This window comes from Anopheles arabiensis, chromosome 2 (assembly GCF_016920715.1).
Source record: "Anopheles arabiensis isolate DONGOLA chromosome 2, AaraD3, whole genome shotgun sequence".
NCBI lineage: Eukaryota > Metazoa > Arthropoda > Insecta > Diptera > Culicidae > Anopheles > Anopheles arabiensis.
Window position 1 is genome coordinate 40,827,970 of NC_053517.1, and position 17,459 is coordinate 40,845,428.

Below are 17,459 nucleotides of genomic sequence, written 5' to 3' on the forward strand. Positions count from 1 at the left end.
AAATTTGTAGTGGGAAAAGATATATTTTTTATACATATACTGTTTATACTCCCGTACTAATCATACTTTGATTTATCATCCATGATTGTTTTCTGCTCAATTTATCTCTGGTTTCATCAAACTAATTTACTGCAATAGCCATTTTAAATAGGTTTTTGCAATAACATCTGCTTCAACATCGTCCCGTGGCCCCTATAACCTTTTCTATGTATTTGAAACAGAACGCTTTCCGTCTGTTTAGCGAAGCAGAGAAAATTTCAGTAAACGATATCTGTTTTGTAAGGTTTAATGCAAACAGCAATTATAAATGTTATTATTTAGAAACACTTTAGATATTTTTCTTAGTTACATTAGTTTTCGCAAACAAAGAATACCGTCGTTATTTTTATTACCATTATTTACGCGAAAATTGTTCGCATTTCTTTACTGTTGACGCATTTCTACATATTATTCATTAATGTTAACATATTGTTTTGGCCATCAGAAGCAATCCGCAATGATAAAACGCAATTTGTATAACAGAGCTTGTTTTTTTTTATTATGAATCACTGCTTGCCCCCTTTCCCGGTCGTACCGAAGCTATAGAAACGAAACCACAAACCGATCAACAAAGATTGATTGTGGACTCGCTCGCTCGCTGACGGTGGCGACCCGGGCGGCCAACCAGGTGGGGCAGCACGATCAAAGCAATTGTGTAATTGAGCCATCATCAACCATTCAGCGATGGCTAATGCGATCGTTTTAGTCAATGTTTTACAACGGCTCGCTAACCCTATCCACCTTCCCCCCTCCGGACAGCACGGAGCCACCGCGGGTTGTATCGTTCCGAGCATGGGTTGTAATTGTTTTGTGTAGTGTTTTTTTCTCCAAACCGTGCCGCTCACCCACCCAGTGGCCGCAGTTTCGGTGCCATCGAAGGCATCGTGCTTTTTCACCTTTCTTCGGCTTAATTGCGCCACATTAAGAGATGGTCGCAGCGAAACGACGAGCGCAACGAACGCCGCTGTGCTACTGTGGCGGTGATTATTCGCGTGCGCATTACGCCATATGCCCGCCGGGGGGGAGCTGAAATTGTAAGCTCGCCTGTAACACAGCAATAAAATGATCACAAGAAACATTCCGGTGACATCGATAGTGGACCGGCATGCCTTCGAGTGAGCCTTGTGTTGTGCTCATATTTAGGAGATGCTGTTTTGATGCTGTTTTTATGTGTGAATTGGGCGTGGAGAGTGTCCATATAATGTGTACGATATTATCTTTTAAAAAAGTTTAAAGCCATAAACCACATTGAGTGGCTTTAAAGTCGAAAAAATACATTTTTTTCGTCCAACAACATAGAAGACTGTCATCATTCCCTTGACAGCTGCGTGATACTTTCCTATTTTGCATACCAAATCTGCGACATTTTCTTTCCTATGTGACGAAGGATAAAAGTGGATTTTAGGATTCTCTCTAGGATTTGAATATTCTCGAGGATACCGGCAAACTTGCCTTAACAACAGTCGCAACCGCTGGCCCGTGAAAAAGACTGCAACGGCCGTGGCGGCGACGAACCGCCGACAATGATACGATACAAACCGACAACAGCGCCCGACTTGGTGTGTGCGCGATCGCGATGTTATACAACAAACGAGACGGCCTACATTTCCGAAGGTCAATTCAGTTTCGTTCACCGCTGCACCGGACCGGGGTGAATGTGTGTGCGTGTCGTACAAACTGTCTTCTTTTTTTTTGGTTTGTTGCTGTTTCATCTGTTTAATCTTCCCTCCAGACTGTCTCCCCACCCCAGCGGGTTGGCCCACTCGGTTGGCAATCCAACAGCGCCATGCCGCGAGCTAGAGTGAGAGAAAGCCTTGCGATGGCGCGTACGCCATTAGTGTGCGCCGTCAATAGACGTTTGGTAGTGTCCACCTTAAGCGGACGCACGGGCCCAGGCGCCTGTGTATAGGTGCGATCGGTAGCGATCGTACGATTGTGCGACGCACCAAACCTCGTTCGAACCCATTTTCGATTCAGTGATGCGTGCGTGCGTGCGTGTGCTGGTGAATTTACCACCATGCAGCCATCTTTCCTCTTTTCATCGAATCTGGTATTCAAAATGCGAACCACCATTTAGCGAAAACCGCTCAGGTACGCACCACCACATGGCAGTTGCGTCTGTTTCTTGAAGGGGGGCAAATGTTGCCCCTTGCCGCGTCCCCTGCGTTGCTTCAAGGCGACTGCGATGGGGCTTTGCGTGGTACACACTGTAAAGTGCACGAGGTACAGAGGTCGGTTTCGATTAGAAAACCGGTTCGCAGGGTTGCGAGGAGCGCATGAGCGCGGAGAGCATGAAAGGTCGCCCCGCGGATTGAAGTCCAGGGGACCAAAAGGGGTATGGTGTACTGGTCAATGGTACTGGGTGGAACGAAACGCAAATGTGTGACCCCGCTGCGGAGCGGTGGCAGCGCATTAGCAGCGACGGTGCTGTAATAAGGGTAAATAAATGTTTCAGATTTCTAGCGTCCACCCGCCAGGGGCAGAGTACCAAAACCAATTGAGGATTGGTCATGACACAAAGTACGCACATCACGCCACTTTGCGTCGGGTGTTTTTTTGTTGCTTCTCTCGTCCCTTCTCTTGGCTCGCGAGCCGCTCGGCGTCGAGTGAGGTAGATGGCCACGCACTATAAGCGGCCATCTTCAAGGTTAGCACCCTTTCGGCTGTACTTAGACGACATGGGGGTGATAATGGGACGACCGCGGCTGACGATGGAACGTCACAATGTGTTTCGTTTAACGAGCTGTCTTAAAATGCTTCCCTGTTCCCATATAACATATGTCGGCCGTTTCAGAATAACACAATCACATTCGACAGGTGGAATATCAGTACCGCTGGAACCGTCTGCGTCTGCCGTCCATTTGCAAGTAATGATGTATATTACGGTCTGCCGGGCACTAAACAGAATCTTAATGAACAAAAGTGCAGACAACCAAGAAATATCGCCCAACACAGCGCAAAGTCTAAATATCATTACCGTCAAATGCGTTCGCTGCTTAGCGGGCCCCGGAGAGCGACAGGTTGCAGGCCAAAGCAAAAACCCCTTTCCCAGACAAGATGGCGGCAAACGGTGGTGCGTATGGTGAAACAAAAATGGTCACCTTTTTTTCTGTATTTGTTGGCTCCTTTGTTCGTACTGCATCCTGCTTCACGGCCATCTTCTTCGAGCCGAAGTGACTTCCTCGTTCTGGAGACGCACACCTGCGCGCATGATCCGTACCGTAGCGATCGAACTCGAAGCCACCTGACGTAAGACGAAAGCGTCGCCAAGCGTCATCATTTTTGCTTGCGATGTGTGATGCGGGCTTAAAGATGCGATGGAATGTTCAAAAACTGAAATACACTTTTAAATTTTGGAATTTTAATATTTCGCAAACATCGTATCCCATTTGATTATTGCTTTTTTATTAGGCCCTACTCTACCCGATCGTTAAGAGCCCTTTAATGTTGGCAATGCTGCAGCACAAAGGAAAAACTTGTCGGGTCCACCCGGGACCCGAGCAGACCCTGCAAGGATGATTCAGCGTGCGGCCAACGTTCCAGTGTCCTTGAAAGTTCAACTGCAACCGCTCGGCAACTGGTTTTCATCAGCCCAGCCGCTGGTTTGCTGCGTGCTGGCCTCCCCGTACACGCCGAGTGCCGTTGGAAAGCCCTCGCGCGGAGGTTTCGAAAGCTTCTGGCCTCGCGGACTGGCTGCGGGCAAAATCTAGCTTCCATAAACGAAAGCGGCGGCGCTGCATCCAGGTGTGCAACTGTACCCAACCACCCTGCGCTCGGTGCTCCGGCAAGGGGCATTTTTTTTTTCAATTGTTTTATTTTCATTCATCCGGCAAAGATCTGCGGCTGCGATCGCCTGCGAAAGGCGGAAGTACTTTGCGCGGTGTTTATTTCGGTGCGCAGTGGATCGTCGATCACGCATCGACACACGCACACACATGCGGCCATAAATAGAAGGACCACAAAGGGGATTGGCCTGTTTGACCAGTGCGTGATGATGATGATGATGTTGGTGATCATGATGATGGTTAACGATTGCGCAGCCGATGTTCACCGCTGTTTCGAAACGTTCGATAAGCAGCGTGAGGGATATGGGGGAGGCTTACGCATGGCATTAGCATAATGTGACCTTCCAGTCCCGGAATCGCCGGGGTGGATGGGAAAATTTGTGTGACACACCGTGTGCCAGAGCGCTGCCCGGGTTGGGGCAACTGATTTTGTGTCAACCGTTGCGGTTACTCAAACTCAAACGAGGCCATTATCATCGTGCCTTTTTGAACCGGGTGTGTGGTGTTATCGCGTGGAGCTCGCCGAATCGATCGACTTGGAACTCTGATGATAGACGCGATACATTGAAGCATAGTTTAACCATCAAAAAACGCTCTCTCACCCTCGCTTCCACTAATAAACAGCTGCACAAGAGCAACCGGTCAGACCCGGTTAATTATCAAACCGATTTTCCGTTCACCACCAACTGGCGGCGACTCACAGAAAACCTCTATCCTAGACCTAGTTGTATCCGGGCCAAACTTTCCAGCGGCTATGCGTCATTCCTTCGCAGGTCGTTAAAATTCCACTCCGTTATATAAATGTATCACCGCACGGAGTTCATCGGAAGGATCAAAGTGTGTGATCGTCACTGCAAGTGGCGACCGATCTGCTCAAGCGCTCGAGCGCCTCGTCTAGCGCCTACCCTCTGCTGCAGGCAAGCTGAATCAAGGCTAGATGTGCAATTGCAATTAGTCAGCGATGGTTTACTACTAATCGCGATCTGTGTGTGTGTTTTTTTTCACTCACTACGTTTGAATTGTTGGAAAATGGGTAGAAAAAAGCATCCTCTAATGTGCACAACAATTGGCAGCAGCAGTGTGGTTGCGGTTGGATTGCAAGTAAGCCGACTGCAAAGCGCAACGAATACAATCAGGCGAAGCGAACGAACCGTTCAGCCAGTAATGAATCGCTGCCTTTATCTATACGATCTTTAAACGTTTACCAGCAACAATATTGCAGTGCCGTTTGATTCAATTTGACCCGCTTTGTGTCTTAATTTTAACCTAAATGCCTATTTTTAAACCTTTTTTCTACTACATGTGATTAAAATATTAACTAACCGTGTTTCTCAATTTTCTCTCTTCTCTTTAGCGGCAGTGAGACGAGCGTGGCCACGATCGACGATGGAGGGACGATGTGGAGCAGACAGCAGAATGCCGTCTCCGTGCGGCATGCGTTCAAATCGTACGGCACCAAGAAGAAACCAAATCAAGTTCTATCGAATCTTAACATGACAGTAGCCAAAGGAACTATGTAAGTACACCCGTACAATGGCCGCGTGCAACACACACAAACGCTGCCCGTTTCGATTGACCGCTTGGGGATGATGATCGCAAGCGCAAACGTTTCGCGTGCATCTTCCGTCATCCGAAACCTGTTTGTGGTACCGATGACTCATCGTGATCATGTTATGTGCAAAATTGTTATGATGCTTTTTTTGGTTGTGTTTGCAACACACCAGACTTGTGATTGCTTTAGCTCAACGCTGGTTCCTGGTTGGTTGAACAATTTTGCAACGCTGATCATCTTGTTAATTATTTTTGCCCTGCTTCATTCAATACGCTCATCCACATTGTCTTAACGCGGTTTCTCTTATTAAAAGCCCCCCCCCCCCCAGAACTCATTAGGTTTGTGCGTTTTTCGTTCGACACGGGCACGGCGCGTTTCCTTATGTAATGTGAACGGTTTTGGCAACTTGCGCCTTATTTTTGGCACGGTAACAGAAAAATCAATCACGCCCATCCCGCACTCCCATTCATTATTCGATGCGGCCCTCTTCCAGCGCGCACGGATGTGGAGAGCATTCCGATGCACAGCGTTTGTTACAGTGTGTGGAAATTGCCAAACGGGCGCGAGTTCGTTTGCCTTTGCGGATTAACCTTGAAGGTCAGTTCAAGCTGCTCGCCGAGTGGCTCCACGTGTGGGATGGTGGGAAAACCCCGGGCTTAGGTTGGGAAGAAATTAAAAGTACAACTTGCAGAAATTGTGATGATCGATCGTGCCAAACATGTGTTGCTTTAGCAGACTATCCACGGAAGTAATTACGGATCGTGTCGGCGCTTTGCTAATCATCAGTAACCTTCCTCGTTTTTCACTCCATTGCTACGTCGCACTGACGTCCCAAATGAAAGGTAGCAATTTTACTCTCAATTTATGCTGTGTGCATCGTTTGGGGCGCACTTCAAAGCCAGCGAACCGTGTAAAAAGGTTGTCTAATACTTGCACTTGCCTGCGCCGCAATCACCGTGCATGACGGGCTTTCGGTTGACCGAGAATTAACCTTTTTTTTGTGAATGGTGTTGTTGGGTGGAGAGGAATTTGTGTTTGTTAAAGCACACTTTCCCCGTACACACCTTGCTGAGCGTCCTTGCTAGCGTGTAGCAGCACCATTCCTTCGCGGGCGGGTCGAATGTGCAAGGGTCAGTTCCGGCACAGGCGTTGACAGTCACTATTTACATCACCATGCACCAGCATCGCTCGCTATTGTGAGGCAGTATGAAATGCACCGTGGCTAATGCGCGTGGAATGCGCGACCCTTTGGCAATTGCATGATCATCGTTTGTTCGCAGAGGTAATTGATGTAATTCATGGCCAATTATACCACAGCGGAAGGGTTATGGGAGGGTTCTCATATTCTAGGTGAATATCTAGATTATTTGATACAATAAGATACATCGCAAATGGACTCTTCTTTAATGCACTTCAAAGGTTTACTAAAGAATGAATGCTCACAGCCTTTTTTCTCCTCGCAAACTTGAAAGCAGGAAAGCAATCGGTCACGGAATATGTACTTGAATATCTTTTGTTTGTGCTTGCTTCTCTTCCACCGCCCGGTTTTATGATTTAATAACAATTGCCACGGTACGATTTGGCGGCCACACATTCACGCCATGTGCGCCCGGGCGTTTATGATGAAGCTTGAGCTCATTTCACTTATGACATGTGTGCACACATTGTCTTCGTCGATTCGTTCGAGTGGAATCATCCGACCCAGGAGCCCGGGGTGTTTCCGTTTCCTCATATGTGTAGTGTGAACGCCCCCCCCCCCCTCTCCTGAAACCAGGCAACAATCACTCGAGATTCGTTGCGTACCACACTCGTCCTTGGACGGAACTAGCTTCCGGAGCATTGTTCGATGAGCTGAGCACCCGAAGACACGTTTCAGCAGTAAAGCTGAGCATGCTGGAGCTGTTTGAGGGGTTTCAAATACAAAAAAAAAAACGTTATTTGAAACATTAAATGTCAAGGTGGCTGAAGGGATCCCTTTTTTCGTTGTTGTTGTTATTGTTGGGAAGGTCACGGCAAGGACGCATCACCATATGGGACAGGTTAACTCGTATGGCTTATCAGCAACGCGAAGTATGAGACATAAAAAACACCGCAGACACATAACCAAACAATAAGTAAGCAATATGTATGGCAAGACCGCTTCATTTGTGCAATTAAAAGAAAAGAACAATAAGTCATGGGCAAAGCCAAATTTTGTCGGCCATATCAAACGACTCGCCATCGCCAGACAATACATTTCAATGCCGGCCCGAACTGACAAAGACACATTCTTGCCCATCCAGCCCGAAGGGTTGATGGCCATCCAGAAGCTGTAGCAGAGCTCCTTTCCGGTGAGTTTGGTCGCTTGATCGCGCCCATCGCCCCATCTCGGGACGAGTGCAAGTCCATTAGATGCACATCTCGATCGGTACAACGGCAGCACAACTTTTATTTGCACAACCCTCACGGCTAAAGCGCTTTATTACACTCGAAGCGTCAGGGAATGTGTGTCCGATTCCACCGTTCACCATTGCGCTAGCGAAGAGTCCACACTTCCACATCCACGATGGCCAGAATGATTATTTATTTCGTAGCCCTAAGCAGTCGCACGGAGGCCATCTCCAACGCAAATGGGTATCCTCCAGTGGGGTTGGAGTTGGAGGTGTCCAACGGCGCACATAAATCGTTGGCACGTGATCGGAATGGAATCGCGGGCGTATGGAATAGAACGCGCTCATTTGGTACGCGCTCGTATTCGTGGATCGATCAGTTGGCGTGCTCGTTGTTGTTGTTAAGTTGCCTGTGATGTGCGTTGTGCTTCTTGTGCCAAACTGGTGCCTGAAGGTGCTTTAGCACGACACTTTATGCAAACAATTAGCTCCGCTTTACGACGGGACCAGTTGACGGTGGAATCTAACTAATCAACAAATCGAGCGTTGACGTGTCGTTGTAAATACTAACTTCGCTTTTATTAAACCTCTTCTTTTCCACACCCTTTTTCTTCCCAACCCATCCAGTTATGGACTTTTAGGAGCATCCGGTTGCGGTAAAACGACACTTCTATCGTGCATAGTAGGACGAAAGCGACTAAACTCAGGAGAAATATGGGTTCTCGGTGGAAAGCCGGGAACGAAGGGTAAGTAGTGGCATCAGCAAGAGTCGTTTCATTCGGAACTTTCCCCAACTTACCAATTCTTGCTCTCCTCATCCAAAGGATCCGGTGTCCCTGGAGCCCGCGTAGGATACATGCCGCAGGAGATTGCTCTGTACGGTGAATTCTCGATCCGCGAAACGATGATGTACTTCGGCTGGATCTTTGGCATGCACACGTCCGAGATCGTCGAGCGATTACAGTTTCTGCTCAACTTTCTCGATCTGCCGTCAGAGTCTCGGTTGGTGAAGAATTTGAGGTAGGTAGACTGGCATTGTGTGGCGCGCATGAGAGTAGGGCCCTGTAATCTAACCTGTCTGCGTCGTTGTGTGCGGTTCTTTTCCTCCCCAAAGTGGTGGCCAACAGCGTCGTGTATCGTTCGCCGTGGCTCTGATGCACGACCCGGAGCTGCTCATTCTCGACGAACCGACCGTCGGTGTGGATCCACTACTTAGACAAAGTATATGGAATCATCTGGTACACATCACCAAGGCCGGCCAGAAAACCGTCATCATTACGACGCACTACATCGAGGAAGCCCGACAAGCACACACGGTAAGGAGTGGTGATCTTTGACCTCAACGGTTTCGCTAGTAGACTGTGTTGTGGACGATCAATTCTTCAATCGCAACATCTTCTCTTTTTCAGATCGGTCTGATGCGATCTGGTCGACTGTTGGCGGAAGAGTCACCGAGCTGCCTGCTGTCGATGTATCGCTGCAGCAGCCTGGAGGATGTCTTCCTGAAGCTGTCACGCAAACAGGGCCAAGCCAATGTGGCACCAGCTGAGCTGAACATCAGGTAAGTCGTCAGTGTGTGTTTGTTAGATCTTGCAGTAATTTAACCTAATCGAATGTATCTTCTTATCGTACAGCAACAACATATCACTGTCGGCACTGGCATTCGGCAACAAAAAGGACAACCCAGTCTACGTCAGCCAGGAAAGTGGTGTCGTCGGACTTAACTTCCACCAGAGCAAGGAGGTGCTCATCAGTGACAGTAACGGATCCACCATTGCTGTAAGTACACTCACTCTATCTTGTTCTTGTAGGATGTTTGGTTTCCTGTAACTTATCAACCAACGATTTCTCCTTTCTCATACAGATCAATGGACTCAATGGATCTGCTCCCGGTGCGATCAGTCAAGCGGTCGAGTGCGATAACTGCACCGAATGTTCGGGTTGTTCCAACGTAAGTCGTGCATTAACCGCAACGCGCACCTAAATTGGTTAATTATTTGTATTTTCCCCCATCTTTTTTCTCATCCCGGAACTTCTCCCCACCCAATCACCAAAGTTTACGTCGAAGGGAAAGATTCGTGCGCTGCTGGTGAAGAACTTCCTGCGCATGTGGCGAAACGTGGGCGTGATGCTGTTCATCTTCGCCCTGCCCGTCATGCAGGTGATCCTGTTCTGTCTGGCGATCGGGCGTGATCCTACCAACCTGAAAATGGCCATCGTTAACGGTGAGATGAACTCGACCATCGGGGCGGACTGTGCGTTCGATCCGGGGTGCAGCTTTACCAACCTATCCTGTCGCTACCTGAGCCACCTCAACACGACGATCGTGAAGGAATACTACTCGGACCTGGACTCGGCGCTCGGTGCGGTGCGGGACGGCAACGCTTGGGGCGCACTGTACTTTACGGACAACTTTACCGACGCACTTGTGGCGCGTATCGCTCTCGGTAGGTCTCGACGAGAAGGGCGTCAAGTAGGGGAAGGATTTACTACACTGTACTCTAATGGGATTTGCTTTTACAGGACGCGATGCTGACGACGAGACGCTGGACCAGTCGGAAATTCGCGTGTGGCTCGACATGTCCAACCAGCAGATCGGCATCATGCTGAACCGCGACCTGCAGGTCGCGTATCGGGAGTTTGCCCAGCAGCTGCTGCGAGTGTGCGACAACAATCCGAAGCTTGGCGATGTTCCGATCCAGTTCAAGGCTCCGATCTACGGTACCAACGATCCGTCCTTCACTGATTTCGTCGCACCAGGAGTCATTTTGACGTAAGTGTTTCTGCCCCACCCGGATGCACCCGGAAGTGGGCAATCGCCGTGTAAGCTTAACGTAACCACCCGATCCCGCTCTCTTTCCACAGTATCGTGTTCTTCCTGGCCGTGGCACTGACGTCCTCCGCGCTGATCATCGAGCGTACCGAGGGTTTGCTGGATCGATCGTGGGTTGCCGGTGTGACGCCGAGCGAAATCCTGTTCTCGCACGTCATCACCCAGTTCGTGGTGATGTGCGGCCAGACCGCGCTCGTGCTGATCTTCATGATCGTAGTGTTCGGCGTGACGAACAACGGCGAGATCGGCTGGATCGTGGTGCTGACCATCCTGCAGGGTCTGTGCGGTATGTGCTTCGGGTTCGTCATTTCGGCCATCTGCGAGCTGGAGCGCAACGCTATCCAGCTCGCCCTCGGGTCGTTCTACCCGACGCTGCTGCTGTCCGGTGTGATCTGGCCGATCGAGGGCATGCCGCTCGTGCTGCGGTACGTCTCGCTCTGCCTGCCACTGACGCTGGCCACCACGTCCCTCCGCTCGATACTGGCCCGCGGCTGGAGCATAATGGAGCCGGACGTGTATATGGGCTTCGTTTCGACGATCGCCTGGATTGCGCTGTTCCTCGTCATCACGATGCTGGTGCTGAAGTTCAAGCGCGGCTAAGCGGCGCGATGCAAGCAACGAGCGGGTGCAACGTTTCCGTTTGCACCTGCCGTTTGCAGCGTGTTGTTGTTTTACCGTGTGCTACGGAGGGAGCAAACCCGACAGTCCCGATCGATATGGATGGTCAGCATCCGAACGATCAAACGATCGTGGGATGTGCGCAAAATAGAGAGGAAGAAGAAGAAAAAACTACCAGAAAGCATCACCGAGCATGAATTACAGGGTGGTGCTTTTAAAAACAACACACAAACACACACACAAACACAATTTGAATTTGCTCAATTGTACGTATTGGACTTTCATACTGTTACCCTCTGTTTTTTTTTTTAGTTAATCGTTTTTCACACTAGCGCTTTACTACTGGTATCGCTTTGGTCCCTTCCTACACCCACACAACAACAAACAAACACACACAAACACACATACTATTGTTTAGTGAGAATTTCCAGCTACCTTTGGTTGCGATCGCTCGCACGAGTGGGGTGGGAACTGGAATATTCTAATGCGTGTGCGGTGCCGGCACGCTGTCTATTGGCTGCCGGCCACCCCACCCCTTATGTAAGACATAATCGAATATCGGTATATAAAGAAGTATATTTGCGATCCGGTCGGCGTGGGATGCGTGGGATTTTGAGTGATCGTGATCTACACTACACTAGCTGGGATGCATGGGAACTGCGCGTGTATGGGTAATATGTATGCATGTGTGTGCGTGAACCGGGCGGGCGTATAAACATGGAGATTGAGAAACCGTGTTCGTGTGGCTATTAATATTGTATGAGTAAATAGGGTGGGGGTTTAGTTTTTGAGACGAAAATTCGGGATAAAGTGACAAGTACACAGATACAACAACAAAAACAGCAACAACAAACAAACAAGCAAACAAGACAAGCTAATAAAGCAACGAACAAAGCAACAACAACAACAAACAAGGAAACAACGAAACATTATACACGAACGCGTCAATGTGAACTGTGATTGTAAAGCAATGAGCAAAAGCTATATATTTTTTTATTATAATATGTATCATCATACCAGAGTATTTTGTATTAATCTTATATGGTGTAAAATGGAAGATATCCCAAAACGATCGGTTTACACACAAACACACACACTGGCAAACACTCACAAATACGCAACAGATACAAAAACATACACACATTTGATAGTTTGTCCGTTTTTTCTGTCAAACTTTTGGAAAACTTTGTTTTCCACGGGGGGTTTTCACCTTATCTCGAAGAGGTGGTAGAAAAAGTAAAGAAAAGGCCTTCAATTCAAACCAACTCATTGCATACTTTTGAACAAATTAATGTGCTATTTATGCTTTCCAATAGTAAACCACACGGGTGAATGTGTTTGTATACTTTGCGCTGGGAGTTGTGCGTGCCGTCTATATTAATTCCCTTTTCTATATATTAAATCGGTCTTGCACACTTCCTCCCCTTTTCTTTTGGCCCCGATCGATCGTAAGCAAAGCAATAAATTTAAAAGATTTTCCCAATTTCCGGTACGTGAGCTACGGTACGGTGGCTTGAGAATTGAGTTGCCGAGCAAAAACCATATGCTGGTGGCAAATGCAATGAGTTCCCTTCCCTTCCCGGCAGGGTGGCTTGGCGTGTACATTTGGGCGTAGGGTAACAAAGTAGGAAAGAAGGCACCTGGGGAAATGTAGCTTCTTTTTCCATTTCTTTTATATTAATATTAAATGCATATGAGCGATGCTTCGGCCTGCGGCTGCTGCCCGAGATTCTTACCTTATCGAAAGGACGGCTCTGCGGTGGTCGCGGGTCGCGAACAACTTTGTGAGGGCAACATAACAAAAGCGCATATATCTTATGTAATACATTTACGTATGGGTGGGACAATTAAAATGGAACAAGGAAATCTACACAAACATACACACACAACACTTACACGGAGACACACATAAAACACGAACAACGAACTAATATTAAATATACACTTTTTTCTAGTACCAGGTTTCTTATCCATCCTGTGTTGGACTTACGTGCTCTTATCCTTACTGTTAAGAGTAGACTTGACTTCGCTGACGGCGTGTATGACAGACAAGATTAAAAAAAAAAATACACACAATAACGATATACCAATTGGGTGGGTTAGAAGAAGGAGAAAACAATATATCGACGCAGCGAACTGGTCTATACAAATTGGGGCGGTACGCGTTGTTTTTGAAGTAACGTAGGAATCGTAAGGAGCAAATAGAAGCAACACCGCCCACCGGTCCCGGTGGTGTTCAACTGTATCTGTGGAGGAAAAAAAATGAATGTCAATAATAATAATAAATACATAAAAACGAATTTTATTGCGTTTTTTGATAGAAGATGAGTTTGAATCGAGTTGACAGTTGTAAAACAATATTCCTTTTTGAGAAATATAAAAAATCTAGAATCCTTGCGCCGTTTTGAAGAGTCAGACGAACAGCTGCTGGAACAGCTTTCTCAGTCGGGGGACACCCGCTTGTTTTACAGGATATTGAAGGAGGCACGGAGCGGGTTTGCTCCTAAAACCGCAATGTGCCGGGATGCGGAAGGAAATCTTCTTTCGGACGAGCGGGAGGTGATCGATAAATGGAAGTGCTACTACGAAGGACATCTGAGTGGAGCAGAGGCAGGAGAGGCTGGCGCAAGTGGCAGAACAAGGCAACCACCACAGCAGCAGCACAGCAGTAACAACAGCGACAGCATCGGTGCAGACGACGAGGTGCCCCCGCCATCTCTGGATGAGATTGCCAGCGCCATCAAGCAGCTTAAGAGCAATAAGTCTGCCGGCAGCGATGGTTCGGCGGCCGAGCTCTTCAAGATGGGGCCGGAGAGGCTTACCGTCGAAATGCATCAGCTGATCGTGAAAGTCTGGGAGTAGGAGGAACTACCGACGGAGTGGAAGCTAGGTGTTATTCACTCAGTCTACAAAAAGGGCGACAGGCTGAATTGCTCGAATTTCCGATCCATCACAGTCCTGAATGCCGCCAACAAGATTCTGTCCCATATCCTGTTCTGCAGACTTGCGCCCCTTGCTACAAATTTGGTCGGCAGCTACCAAGCTGGAGTTTTGCTATCTCGTGACGGTCGTTACTTCGGACAACGACATCAGCAGCGAAATCCGGAGACGCATTGTTCAGGGGAATCGGGCATACTATGGGCTTCACTGATTGCTGAGATCCAGAAGACTTCAAGCCCGCACGAAATGTGAGATATATCGCTCATTGATTGAGAGGACCACCGGACGCTCTATGGACACGAGTCCTGGATCATCCGAGTGGAGGATGCAAACGCTCTGGGCGTGTTTGAGCGACGCATCCCCCGGACCATCTTTGGCGGTGTGTTCGAGCATGGAGTTCGAAAGAGAAATATGAACCAAGAGCCCGCTGAGCTGTACAGCGAATCGAGCATCCTGACGGTGGCGAAGGCTGGCAGGATACGAAGGCTAGGGTATGTTATGAGGATGCCGGATTAATGCACCACCAAGAAGGTATTCGTCAACGATCCCCAGTTCGGCATAAGGCACAGGGGAACACAGCGAACTAGATGGCTGGATCAGATGAAGCGAGACCTATCAGAGATTCGGATTCTCGCTCTTGCTGGCCTGCTCACGATAAAGCACATCGACCTAACATGGTCCGGTCAACAATCGTTCTCCAGGATGCTCGGTTCCTGGCTACAGTCTTTTTTTACACATTTCCTTTTACCTAGAATCAAATCAACATTTTGCGTAGCCTCCAACACAATTTTTTCATGTCTAAATCTTCACCATATATTCTATATTCTTTGATAATATAGAAAACATATCTTACCGTATTGAAACGGTTTTAATAAAATTGGAAATAAAATTATGCTAAACTTGATATTCATTCACACCTTTAGTGACGATCGCCTGAACTCTGAAATATTATAATGCTTATGCATTATTCCGGATATGTGTGAACTTTGGCGATTACAGTTCTTTAAACCTCATATTTCGTCTCTACACTCCGATGAGGATACTCTTCAGCTATGCGAGTGCAAAAAATCAGACTGGTATTTAAAAACCAAGAAAAGCCATACTGAATATTTTTGGAACTAAAGTCATATAACAGGCTCACGGAGTGCAAATGCAGCCCTTTGACAACGGTAAACGCAAACGATACTTCATAATTTTAGCACTACATCGGTCAATATTGACTAGCCATTTTGTTAAGGAAAAGAAATACTCCGGCATAGCTAAAGAGCACCTCCATCAATCAAGCGAAGAATGTTTCGATTCGTGGTTTCCGAACTTCCATAAAAAGCCTCAACGACAGATAATGAGGTGAAAATATGAGGAGTTCGGCCTTAGGGCACCGTCACTAAACAACTACTAAAACACATGCTACTTGCCGTCTTTGCAGTTACGTAATCAAATCAACCACTGAGAGTAAATTACACCACTCTTTGTTAATCTTTTACTTAGATAGAATGTCGGAGAACGGAAAGCATTTTCCTTAGAAGCCCAAAATTAGTACACTCATTTTTCTTGTCTTATAATTGAAAAATCATTTTTGACTCATTCAAACTGCAAAAATGCTTCGCGTGCCGCATGTGGCCCGTTTAACATGTCTGCTATAGAGATTTAAATTTAAACAATGGGAAATGCTCATTTGCACACATCTTATTGGATTCCAACGATAAATTGTGGTATAAAAATAATAATATGCCACCCACTTAGAATACTAGGGCCGATTGAGCAAAGTGTTTCAATGCATGACAATTTCTTCAACTCCACAAATTGTAACTTCGATCGAGTGCTAGAGCTAGAGAGTATTTTCCACGCCGTCAGAGTGCCACTACTTTATCCTAGTGGGTTATTCAAATAACACTTTCAATGTGATTTTTTTCATGTTCCGCTTTGTTCAACTATTTTTTTTTTGTTCTGATCAGTGAAAGCCGAACTTTCTCCATTATTACGTGCATTGTGCATTTTTAAATGTAACAACAAAAATATATACAAAAAAACTATTCACTACCACTCACAGGCTTAAAGCGTTCTGGCAGGCGCGCAAATGACCATCAGTTCCACCTGGTTGACTGAGTAAATTTATTGCCATTTATCACCACGAGCCATCACCCGAAGCGAGCGTTGGACCCGCCGATTGACCCGCCCCGTTGTAGTTTCAGTTGACACTTTTCCAAGTGCGCACGGTCAAAAATGTGGCGCCTAGCGACGGTACTGCTACTGCTGGTGCACTGTCTCGCGGTGGTGCATCTTTTGGGCTTTAAATTTGTCAACCCGTGGCCACTGTGTCCAGCGAACGACAAGCGGCTACTCTCACTGTTTAACCTGCTCTGCAACACAACACAAACGTCCACTGTGACCACGCGGGACGCCTGCTACGGATGCTTCTTTAGGGCAGGGTCGCTCGCTGCCGGACCAACGCAGCTGGCCGCCATCAGCCAGTGTGCTTCGCTGTATCTCATCAACACGAGCTATGCCACCTGTGCAACGAATCTGGCGGTAAGAAAATATGTTATCCACCATCGTAAGTCAGCTAAATGTGTCTTCTGCTTTGCAGGGCATCGTCACTGGATCGCGTCCCGTAATCGTTTCGCCCACCAGCGGCACCACTGTCGATTGCTATTCCGGGCATTGCGAGTTCGTCCAGTGCATTAGATGGATAAATGGGAACATGCTGATCAACCAGTGCATTCTGCAAACGCTCGTCAATCGAGACCTGAACGTGGAGGCACAGCGAGTCGGGTTCTACGTCAACACAACGTCCTGCATTCTGGCCAGGGCTAGATGCGATCCGTACAACCCGATCACGGGCCAGCTACAGCAGCCGCTAAACGTGCCTGCGGGCACAACCGGAAGGACGGGATCGAACTCGCTCCAAATTTCACCGACCGGTGACGTACGTATCGTTTCGTTTCCGATGAAAGTAGCCGTTGGAGATGCGTTCTGCACGTCACGAACGATGCTCGATCAGTCAACGTTCGGGAATTCCATTTGCTAGCTCGATGTTGCGAGCTCGGTGAATTAACTCTCATTTTTGGAGGAATTTTACTCAATTTTTAATTATATTCGCATTATATTTTAAGCATTTTCAATAAACAAGGTAGAATTACACCCCATTACATCGATACATTTCGGCCGTAGCACGTGGCCCAGCTAGAATTTGAATTGTAAGTGAAATATTTCACTGAACGAGAAATATGATAACATTATACATTTACTCATTTATTATGAAGATTTTATGGTAAGTAAATAATTTAACTGAGTTCAAGAAGATGATTTGTTCCTATCAATAT

At 47.4% G+C, this 17,459-nt stretch overlaps 2 protein-coding genes across 4 annotated transcripts in view; both read left to right on the plus strand.

Annotated features, from left to right (window-relative positions):
- The window catches only part of LOC120896680 (ABC transporter G family member 23), a 45,335-nt gene extending 31,839 nt beyond the window's left edge, over window positions 1-13,496 (plus strand). For all 3 annotated transcript variants that reach the window (XM_040300994.1, XM_040300995.1, XM_040300996.1), the window contains exons 3-12: window positions 5,179-5,340; window positions 8,373-8,491; window positions 8,570-8,765; window positions 8,860-9,061; window positions 9,155-9,306; window positions 9,380-9,524; window positions 9,610-9,696; window positions 9,802-10,192; window positions 10,269-10,518; window positions 10,611-13,496. In XM_040300994.1, coding sequence (XP_040156928.1) covers window positions 5,179-5,340; window positions 8,373-8,491; window positions 8,570-8,765; window positions 8,860-9,061; window positions 9,155-9,306; window positions 9,380-9,524; window positions 9,610-9,696; window positions 9,802-10,192; window positions 10,269-10,518; window positions 10,611-11,178 — 2,272 coding nt within the window. In that variant the 3' untranslated portion in view covers window positions 11,179-13,496. The remainder of the gene's footprint in view (window positions 1-5,178; window positions 5,341-8,372; window positions 8,492-8,569; window positions 8,766-8,859; window positions 9,062-9,154; window positions 9,307-9,379; window positions 9,525-9,609; window positions 9,697-9,801; window positions 10,193-10,268; window positions 10,519-10,610) is intronic.
- A 2,863-nt stretch (window positions 13,497-16,359) lies between these two features.
- LOC120898223 lies at window positions 16,360-17,164 on the plus strand. Its single transcript, XM_040303771.1, has 2 exons — window positions 16,360-16,665; window positions 16,724-17,164. The coding sequence occupies exons 1-2, from the start codon at window positions 16,360-16,362 to the stop codon at window positions 17,162-17,164; spliced, it is 747 nt and encodes a 248-aa protein (XP_040159705.1).
- The last annotated feature ends 295 nt before the right edge of the window (window positions 17,165-17,459 follow it).